General features: G+C 30.3%; 1 protein-coding gene across 3 annotated transcripts; it reads left to right on the forward strand.

The window, feature by feature from the left end:
- The first annotated feature begins 7150 nt into the window (after positions 1-7150).
- On the forward strand, positions 7151-10475 carry LOC107007614 (delta(12)-fatty-acid desaturase FAD2-like). Of its 3 annotated transcripts, none has more exons than XM_015206303.2 (3): positions 7151-7241; positions 7353-8271; positions 10230-10475. In XM_015206303.2, exons 2-3 carry the CDS (start codon positions 7357-7359, stop codon positions 10452-10454), a joined length of 1140 nt encoding a protein of 379 aa, XP_015061789.1. In that variant the 5' UTR covers positions 7151-7241; positions 7353-7356; the 3' UTR covers positions 10455-10475. The 3 variants fall into 3 exon arrangements, with proteins under 3 accessions (XP_015061789.1, XP_015061788.1, XP_015061787.1); XM_015206302.2 differs by having other exon boundaries at positions 7353-8266; positions 10225-10475; XM_015206301.2 differs by lacking the exon at positions 10230-10475 and having other exon boundaries at positions 7353-8642.
- Positions 10476-11345: the final 870 nt, after the last annotated feature.

Below are 11345 nucleotides of genomic sequence, written 5' to 3' on the forward strand. Positions count from 1 at the left end.
TGTTAACTATACTTAGAGTCCTATTTCAATACCTATTACTACTATAATAATAATAATGCAATTGTAAATAATTTAATCCTAGTTGCACTATAATGCTAATCATAATATAATTCTAGACGAAATATAATCCTAATAAATATAATTAGTCTAATCCTAGTGTGACTCTAATTTTACATCAGTGATATAAACTCATCGGTCAGCTTTGCTGGACCTGTTCCAATCGTCAACTTTCTCCCTTATCAACACTTGCTGCAGATAGGTCAGTCAACTGCGTTGGACCTGTTCCAATCGTCAGTTTTCTTCTTCTTCAACACTTCCCCTCAAGCTAGTGAGTAAAGGAACAGTTACTCCTAACTTGCTTTGAATATCCAACAAAAAAAACTTTGAATGCCTAGCAAAAACTTGTTTACCGATGTTGTTGTTTCCTCTTCCCCTACCTTTTTGGGCAGATAATACCATGTTATGGTTTTGTTATGACACTTTTTCTTCTTCTTCCCTTATATCAAAGCCTGTGAAAGTATTAAGAAATTGATTAAGGTGGAATATGATGCCTTACCTAAACCTCTAGCAAAATTAATTGCTTTTGTAGCTTGAATATATGTTTTTTGTTGTTTTTCTAAAAAAATATTTTAGCATCTCCTTGGCAGCTGAGCAGCCCACAATTAGGTGCAACTTTCTCCGGTTAAGGTGCTTGAGATCCAACTCTCTAGAAACACATCTTTCTCCTTTCAATCATCAATAATGCCACTATCTTTTGCATCCTTCTTAGCCGCTACAATTTTTCCAGCAGTCTGTCTAGTGGAACAACTACTTTTACTTGGTTCATTTTCTATGATATGAATAATTGGGATATGTGTCATTGCAACGTGTTTTTTTTTCCGTCCAATACTCAGAGAGCGGAAGAGTTTTAAGCTCTAATACCATGTAGATTTCTCACGTAGAGAAATCAAGGATTATATTGATGTATTAATCGTGAGTTACAAACCTTATATAGGAGAGAATTTTAGAATCCTAAGTTAACTATACTTAAAGTCCTACTATATTACTACTATAATATTAATAATACAACTATAAATAATCTAATCCTAGTTGTACTATAATCCTAATCATAATATAATTCTAGACGAAATATAATCCTAATAATTATAATTAGTCTAATCTTAGTGCAACTCTAGTTCTACAGCGGTAATGTAAACTCATCGGTCAGCTTCGTTGAACTTGTTCCTTTGACATGTTTCAGTCGTCAGTTTTCTTCCTCATCAACACTCGCTACAAATAGGTCAGTCAACTGTGCTGAACCTATTCTTTTGACATGTTCTAATCGTCCGTTTCCTTCTTCTTTAACACTAACTTCATATGCAATTTTTTTTAAAAATTGCTTTAGTTATAGATATATATGACTTCTTCTTGGTTTTCTACCGATGCTTATAACTTCATATGCAAGTTTTTGCTCGATTAAATTCAAATATAACATAATTCTTAAATGATTAAACTTATAAAAATTTATAAATTGGTCATATGGATTAAATAAACTTATTGAGGTTTGTCTATCCCCCAGCAGTCGCTTTTGTTGACTATAGTTTATAAAATTAAATTTGGTGAAAGATCAAAGTCTGTTACTTTCTCAAATAGTAATATAGTTTTGTGGATTTGACTATTTACTTTCTTTCGCTTTTGTTGACTATAGTTTATAAAATTAAATTTGGTGAAAGATCAAAGTCTGTTACTTTCTTAAATAGTAATATAGTTTTGTGGATTTGACTATTTACTTTCTTAAATAATAATATAGTTTTATGGATTTGACTATTGAAAAACTATCTCATTATTTTCAGCGAGTTGATTCGGTCAAATTTAAAATTAAATTCTTCGATAAGTTAATTCGGTAAAATCAAAAATTAAATATAAAAAACTCATATTGTTTTACACAAAATTTTCTACGAATTACTCGCTTCGATGAAACTAAACATTAAATGAAAAAAATCATATTCTATATATTACATAAAATTAAATTTTCTACTAATTCACGGTGGACAAAAAATATTTAATTGAAAAATTAAAAAAGTTTGACTTTATCGATTATTTACTATATTTAATAAGAATAGTCAGAATAGGTTGGAATCTCGCTCGCCACTTTGGCACTATCGCTCGCCTCTCTGGCTTTTATACAAACAAAAATGTATAATATGCCCTTTAACTTGATTTCAAATCATATTTATGTCCTTCAACTTTGAATTTGCACAAGTAGACACTTAAACTTGTATAAAGTTGAACAAATAGACACATAGTCCTACATATCATTTTTTGTCCTACGTGGTGTCTTACATGTATTGTGCCATATAGGACTCATGTGTTTATTTATTTAAAAGTTAGATAGTTGAAGTGTCTGTTTGTGCATTATGAAAGTTAAAGGTCAAAGTTAAAATTTGAAGCTAAGTTTAGGGTCTAATATATGTATTATGCCTATATATATATGAGTGGGGAGAGAGAGGGGAATGAATATATATGTATACAAGTTTATTTGCTCAATTTTATACAAGTTTGAGTGTCTACTTGTGCACACCCAAAGTTAAAGGTCATAGTTGTCAATTGACGCCAAGTTAAGGGTCATATTTATGTATCATGATAGTATAGCGAAATAGTCAGCCATTTGTTTATATGTATAGCGAAACAACCATAACCTTTTGTATATATGTATAGCGAAATAGCATAGCAAAGTATGCTATGGAACACAATTATACAAATTATAGATATAGTATACAAATATAATTTTTATATTTGTTATATACGAAAAGGTTCTCAATTATAAATCATGTTTTGAACCTCATAAACCGTCAAAACTCAATTTCGAGTTCATTAACCCCATATTTTGACTTTGGAGAAACATTTCCATGTAGAAATTTCTTTTAGCTTCGAATATATCTCATAAAATATTAGATATAGATATTTTGTCCCATTAGATAAAAATATCAATTTATTTGTACTAGCAATCGACCTAACTTCATATGCAAAATTTTAAAATGGGCTCGACTAAATTCAAATATAACATAATTCTTAAATGATCAAACTTACAAAAACTTAAAAATTGGTCATTATGGCTTAAATAAACTTATTGAGGTTGTCTATCCCCCTGCAGTCGCTTTTGTTGACTATAGTTTATAAAATTAAATTTGGTTAAGATCAAAGTCTGTTACTTTCTTAAATAGTAATATAGTTTTGTGGATTTGACTATTTACTTTCTTAAATAGTAATATAGTTTTGTGAATTGACTATTGAAAAACTATCTGATTCTTTTCGGCTAGTTGAATTGGTCAAATTTAAAATTAAATTCTTTGATAAATTGATTTGGTGAAATCAAAAATTAAATGTGAAAAACTCATATTGTTTTTATTCTACGAATTACTCGCTTCGATGAAAGTAAACATTAAATGAAAAAAAATCATATTGTATATATTACATAAAATTAAAATTTCTATAAATTCACGGTGGACAAAAAATATTTAATTGAAAAATTAAAAAAATTTGACTTAACCTATAATTTACTATATCTAAGACTACGTATCAAATCAATATGATAAATTTGTTTAGGTCAATTATTATGTATTAAGAATTGTGTAACAAACTCGACAAGTAAAGTCAAAAAAATTTTGATAGCATAAATGATAAAGACGATTTTTTATTTAAACATAAATTACTTGCAGACTACTCATAAGTCTATCTCCAAGCTTTGGTATTGGGTAGGCAAACAAAAGTCTTGTGAAAGCCTAATAAAATAAATTCTTAAGACTTTACAAATTCAATTAACCTCACTAAATCCAATTTTAAACGATCATAACTCCTAATAACATATAAAAAGCTAGGCATAATACATAAAAATAATCTTTAACTTAGTCTCGGTTCACATTTATACCTTTCAATTTTGAATGTGTATAAGTAAACAGTTAAACTTGTATAAAGCTAAGCAAATAGAATATACGTCTTTTTGTGGCATCCTACATGATAATTTTCATCTTATGTGGTGTCAGACGTCCTATATGTAATATGCCATGTAGAACTGATGTATCTACTTGTTTAATTTTGCAAAATTTAAAATGTCTATTTGTGCATGCATATCCAAAATTGTAGGGCACAGATGTAAAAAAAAAAGTCAAGTTAAAGAGTAGATTATGTATTATCACTAAAAAGATATATGGTGAATTGTGTATTCAATAAAAGTTGTTCGAATCTAATTTTCAACGGTTTAAATCGTCTGGCATTAAATTTGGATACCATGGAAATTTCAAAAGAAAACAACAACACACAAAAGTCTAATTACAATTCTATTTAAGTTACTCTAAGCAATCATAGTGTATCTCTCGTATAAAGCCAAAATCAGATAAACAATGAGCTTAGTCAAGAAAGACAACTATGAAAGTAGAATAATGGAATTGTTATTGTTATCTCAAGTGTTTATACGATTGTTTATGTGGAAATTTCAAACACACATAAATAAATCACTTTCCTTTGAATTTTCATTGTAATGTTTACTCATTAAGTGAAAAATTTAACTCTGTACACAAAGTTATGAATCCATTCCTAAAGCATATTATAAGGCATAATATATAAATGCGGCATTTAATTTGGCTTCATCAATTTTAGCTATGCATAAGTCGGTATTTAAAACTTTATAAAATTAAACAAGTAGACACACATGTCTTATATGACATATAAATTACACAATTAACAGCATGTAGGATGTGAATTATCACGCAGGAGATTATGTAGAACAAATGTGTCTACTTATTTAATTTTATACATATTTACGTACCTACTTATACAAATCTAAAATTAGAGTATATGAATATTAATTGAAGTCAAGTTTATAAATACAAAAGTAGAGAAAAACAAAGAGCAGAGTCAAGAAAGACATCTATGAATCTTGAAGAATGGAAACGTTTTCGTATGTACCAAAAACAATAAATGAAGAATGCAAATGCTAAATCCTTGCACGAGTTGGAAATTTCAAATGAAAAATACAAAGCACAAATAATTGCTTTCAACCATCATGGGTTAGATATTCAGTCGAATATCTATCTATGTTTTTTTAACTTTTTTCCTTTTGATTTTTTATTCAGTGTTGGATATCTGCATTGAAATTTAACTAAATCAAACTATGCACCGAAAAGTCTCACATTGAAAATGAAATACTCCCCAACAAAGGCAACTCTGGACTCAAACCCTCTGATTAAGGATGAAGGATTAATTAGCTCTGATTATGCCCCGAGTTTGTATATATGAACACATGTAAACAATTAAATTTACATAAAATTAAACAAGTCTACACACATGTCCTACATGACATAACATATATAACACGTCACATAGGACAAAAATTGTCATATAGAATACCAAGTAAACTATATATATCTTTATACAAATTTAAATACCTAAATTATGCGAAATTCAATTTTTCCAGATACTCACACCATTCAATTTCACTACCCAACAACATCCACATCATAAATTTTCTTAGGTTTGGATATTTTCGTGTCTATTCATTCTAACCATCATATGTCCATCTCCCTATCCGACATAATAATAATAATGTACATTAGAAACTTAAATCCCATGGAGATTTTTCAAATACATGCATGATTCTTGTAATTTCGTTTTTTATATTTATGTTCTGTAACATTTTTTAAAATTTTGATATGATATTTAGTATCTGTTTGGAGTACATCAGAAAGTCTCACATTGAAAATAAAACACTCTTTAATAAAGATAACTCTTTATCTAGGGGAATTTGAACTCAATACTAAGGGTGTGCATTTGATTTTTTGATTTGATTTTACACTGTTCGATTTGAATTTTTTGATTTTTGATTTTGTAAAAGTGTAACCCAATTCGATCCAAAATAAATTTGGTTTGATTTGGTTTTCCTCTATTCGGTTCAACTTTTTGCGATTTGGTTATTCGGTTAAGTCAATAATTAATAGCATAACCAAAGTAATAATATTTAATCCCTTAAATATACTTTCAAATACAAAGCATAAGTAAAACTTAAAACACAATACTTATAAATATACCTATTATAGATGTTCAAACATAAAATATAAATATAATCATCATGAAAAGCAATAACCAAAAAGGGACAAAAGTGGTTTTATATATATATATATATATATATATATATATATATAAAATTCGATTTTTTCGGTTTTTGTTTTTTAAAATTCGAAATCAAACCAAAAAGTCAAACTAAGTAATTTACTAATTCAAAACCAATTTGAAAAACCAAAAAACTAATCCAAATAAAAATTTGATTTGATTTGGATTGGTTATTCGATTTAATTCGAGTAGTGCACATCCCTAACCGAGAACACTGGTTAGGATGAATCAGTGCTTACCGCTGATTTTGCCCCCAATTTTGGATATGCATAAGCATACACTTAGGCCTAATTTGTTTTCATTAAGATTAAAAGGTCTGAATCTGAATACACATCTGAATATTAAGATTTTTTGCATTAAGATCTGATTGTTTTGATCTAAATACATATCTGAATATTAAGATGTGATCTCTAAATCTGAACACTAAATAATTAATGTTGTTTGTTTCAATATCTAATGTGAAAGTGAAATTGAACATTATATTAATTAAATATTATAAAATTTTCATTTCAACAAAATATATCACTTTTGATTAAAAAAAAAAGAGTTTTAAAAGTTTCAATAATCATGATTTGGAGTATTATTTTTCATTCAAAAACCTTGATAAACAACAATACACCAAAAATATTATTGCAACCAGTATTCTTGACACACATCAATACAAGAAAATTATTAATATAAAAAAATACTTGAAAGGATTTATGAAGACTTACCGGTTGGGGAAAAATGATGTTTGATTGAGAAAAGTGAGAAAAAAAGTTTTTAGTTATGAAATAAGAAGGCACGCCCAAAGCAAGAAGCTATGATTTATTATTTGATAATTTATCAAATGCGTCTGAAACTAAACATTAAACGCAAAATTCATATTCTATATATTACATAAAATTAAATTTTCTACGAATTCAGGGTGGACAAAAAAGATTTAATTGAAAAATTAAAGAAATTTGACTTTACCTATAATTTACTATATTTAATAAGAATAGTCAGAATAGGTGTGCTGTTTGGTCCCCCACATATTTGCATTATATATAGAGAAGCAGTATATGAGAAAGTAAAACTCAAAAGACTCTTTTCTCTCTACTTTTGAATATATTCAGGTATTTCTTGTCAATAATTGTAGACTTTTTAATTTAAGAAGTAATTTATAATTCCTTTTTAGGCAATGATTGTTATATTTTACTAACTAAAAAATTAATTATTTCATGCAGGAAAATGGGAGGTGGTGGTAATATGAGCACTAAAATAATAGAAGAAAAGCAAAATGATATTGCAAAAAGAGTTCCATCTTCAAAGCCCCCTTTTACAATTGGTGACATAAAGAGGGCTATCCCTCCCCATTGCTTCGAACGATCTCTTGTAAAATCATTTTCGTTTCTTATTCAGGATCTCATACTCGTCTACATCTTTTATTACATCGCCAACACTTACTTTCACCTCATTCCAACCCCATATAGTTATGTAGCATGGACCACTTATTGGATTGCTCAAGGTTGTGTTGGGGAAGGAATATGGATCCTAGCTCATGAATGTGGTCATCATGGCTTTAGTGATTACCAATGGGTAGATGACACTGTTGGTCTTATCCTTCACTCTTCACTTTTAACACCATACTTCTCATGGAAACATAGTCATCGTCGTCACCATTCAAACACTGCTTCCATTGAGAATGATGAAGTCTACAAACCAAGAATTAAATCAAAACTAAGATGGTACTACAAGTACTTGAACAATCCATTAGGACGACTACTCATACTTGCCTTCACCGTTACTTTTGCATGGCCTTTGTACTTGCTCTTTAATGTCTCAGGGAAAAAATATGATCGTTTTGCAAGTCACTATTATCCTTATAGCCCAATATATACCGATCGCGAGAGGCTACAAATCTACATTTCAGATGTAGGTATCATTGCAACAACTTATTTGTTGTATCGCGCTGTTATGATGAAAGGGCTAGCTTGGGTATTTTGTATCTATGGGGTACCCCTACTTATTGTGAATGGGCTTGTAGTGTTTATCACTCTTTTGCACCACACTCACTCTTCATTGCCACATTATGATTCAACTGAGTGGGATTTTCTAAGAGGAGCTTTAGCTACAGTGGATAGAGACTATGGTTTCTTAAATAAGGTGTTTCACAATGTTACTGATACACATGTTTTGCATCATATATTTCCATACATATCACATCACCATGCAGTTGAGGCAACAAAAGCTATCAAACCTTTGTTGGGAGAATACTATAAATTTGATGATACACCAATTCTAAAGGCAATGTGGAGGGATATAAATGAGTGCATCTTTGTGGAGAAAGAAAAGGATAAGGGTATTTATTGGTACAAGAACGAGATTTGAGCTCCTACCTTAAATGCTAAACCTAAGTGGTTCTAGCTACTAGTGTGTTTTTTCTGTATTGTACTATTAATGTTTATTTTAGTTGTCCCTACTGTATTGTTAAATCCGTTGTTATGTAATAAAATAAATATCTTTGTGACAATCAATTTTGTGTGAATGAATCCGTTGTTATTTGATGCCCTCGCCGCGTTTGCTTTAAAGCTATATAGAGCATGTGCCTAAGTTTCCTCTTGTTAATAGCGCGTCAATAAACTTAAGGATTTTCTTTTTACCAAGGTTCTTTTCCGAAGAGTTATCAAAATATTTGAAGATAAATATTGAGAGATTCTCTAACATTGTTTATCTATGAAGCCTCTATTGTCGAGATAGGCGTTGGGACAAACGACAACTTTAAATAAAACTACTAAAGCAAATAAATGACAGAAGTCATCCAAAAGCAAGAAGGTCTGACCAAAAGCTGATAAGAAGTTGGGTGACGATACGCCTGTTGATGATTTTGAACATCTGTATTTGCATCACAAATAAAATAATGACTGAATAGAGGACTAGATACATATCAAGCAAAACAATGTATAAATAACTAGTGAAAACTATGTGTACTTTACAATAAGGTATGTAGTATAAGCAATATGATAGTAGAAAACTTTACTCTGTGAGGAGTTTCTCTAACCGACAATTATTACTATGAGCTTAGTAGTGATATAACGTTTCACTCATGTTGCAAAGGTCATCCTATACTTTGTCGGGGTATAGGGTGCTAAGTATAATTGTGGAGTCATCGAACAAGCCTTGTTGAAGCAGTGAAGAGTCCTCCAAAAATTCGGTACAATCCTATCCTATCTTACGCTGGCTATGTAGTTTTATGGGATATGAGTTGTCTGAACTCTTAGCCCATCTGTGATTGATACTACTTCCAAATAATATACTTGTATAATATGCTCATATTTTGCTAAACTATCTGTCTGTCTGAATAAAGGGGGAAACCATTTAATTTAAGAAAGTACATAGGTCAAGAATCTTTAATGGTGAATAATAAGTTTAAGAAATCATACAATTCGGGTCATAATTATGGATGAATTCAAAAGTGAATTTGATAATCCTAACTATAGAATTTAGTTCATGAACATTGATAAATCTTGGACATGGGGATGAAAGGAATTCCTTATTAGAGTATTACGTACCTTAATCGCTCCAATTACCGAAGAAAAGTATGATCTTGGAAGAAAAGTATGTTCTTGGAAGAAGAAGACCTACAAACTTTGGGTATATAGAGTGGTGTATGTGACACCTTTAAGATTAGAAATCTCACATCGGCAAAATACAGAAGATATATTGGGTATATATACCAACTAGTGACACGTTTTAAAATCCTGTGGCCTAGACCGAAAGCGAACAATATCACTATCGGGTTGGGCGATTACAAATGGTATAAGAGTAACTCATGTTTTAGCCTTGTTTTGATATGGGCCAAAATTCAGCTGAGTTTAGGCAAATCCTAATAAGATGGGGTAAACCTCAAAGTCTAGGCAAATCTCATTTGGTAGGGGCAAACCTCAGCAAGGTCGTTTGAGTTTATATACACCCTAACTTAAGATTAGAAGTCCCACATCGGCATAACACAATAGAGATATTGAGTATATAAGTAAGCATGTCTTACCGACTAGTGGCGTATTTTAAAGTCGTGCGACCTAAGCCCAAAGCGGACAATATCACTAGCGAGTTTCTTAAATAAGGTGTTTCACAATGTTACTGATACACATGTTTTGCATCATATATTTCCATACATATCACATCACCATGCAGTTGAGGCAACAAAAGCTATCAAACCATTGTTGGGAGAATACTATAAATTTGATGATACACCAATTCTAAAGGCAATGTGGAGGGATATAAATGAGTGCATCTTTGTGGAGAAAGAAAAGGATAAGGGTATTTATTGGTACAAGAACGAGATTTGAGCTCCTACATTAAATGTTAAACCTAAGTTTGTGTTTTCTTGTATTGTACTATTAATGTTTATTTTAGTTGTCCCTACTGTATTGTTAAATTCCGTTGTTATATAATAAAATGAATATCTTTGTGACAATCAATTTGGTGCGAATGAATCTGATGTTATTTGATGCCCTCGCCGCGTTTGTTTTAAAGCTATATAGAGCCTGTGCCTAAGTTTCCTCTTGTTAATAGCGCGTCAATAAACTCTAAGGTTTTTCTTTATACCGAGGTTCTTTTCCGATGAACATCTTTATTTGGTTTTGTTATTAAATGCAAAGTGAATAAATTATAAGCTAACACCCTATTTGCATATAGAAATACTATTAACTCAATTTAAAAATAAATATAAAGAATTACACTGAACCCTCCACAAAGAACTAATCTAAACAGGTATAACAACTTCTAAGAGGATACATGGTTTTAAATTAAATAGACACATCTCGACCATGGATGAAGAGGGGTAGTACGTGTCGGATATCATCTTAGTCTTCATTTATGAAACATCACTGATTCATGCAACCAAACTAAGTAAATGGCGTAGCAAAAGTAATATCAATACAAACACATATTGATAGACATCATCTGTTGACTCAAATCCACTACATAATATCATGCAAATAATAAAAAAGAAACATGTAAATTGAAGATAAAATTAGAACCCATGCACTTTGTCTCAAGTTACCCACCTCCTTACGCTGCCAACTCCATCATCTAGGTCATTCTACCCTCATATCAAATCATAACCTAACCTTTTTCCATTATATAGAGATTCTTCGAATACAAGGTCACTATTAACTCTATTAACCAAACTACTATTTATCGTGGACATCATAAATATTACATCGTTATAAATAATA

This window comes from Solanum pennellii, chromosome 12 (assembly GCF_001406875.1).
Source record: "Solanum pennellii chromosome 12, SPENNV200".
Classification (NCBI taxonomy): domain Eukaryota; kingdom Viridiplantae; phylum Streptophyta; class Magnoliopsida; order Solanales; family Solanaceae; genus Solanum; species Solanum pennellii.

Coding starts and splice junctions, on each gene's coding strand:
- LOC107007614 (XM_015206303.2), top strand. CDS start 7,357: ATGGGAGGTGGTGGTAATATGAGCACTAAAATAATAGAAGAAAAGCAA. Junction 8,272..10,229: donor ACTATGGTTTCTTAAATAAG/GTGTTTCACAAT, acceptor TTCTTAAATAAG/GTGTTTCACAATGTTACTGA.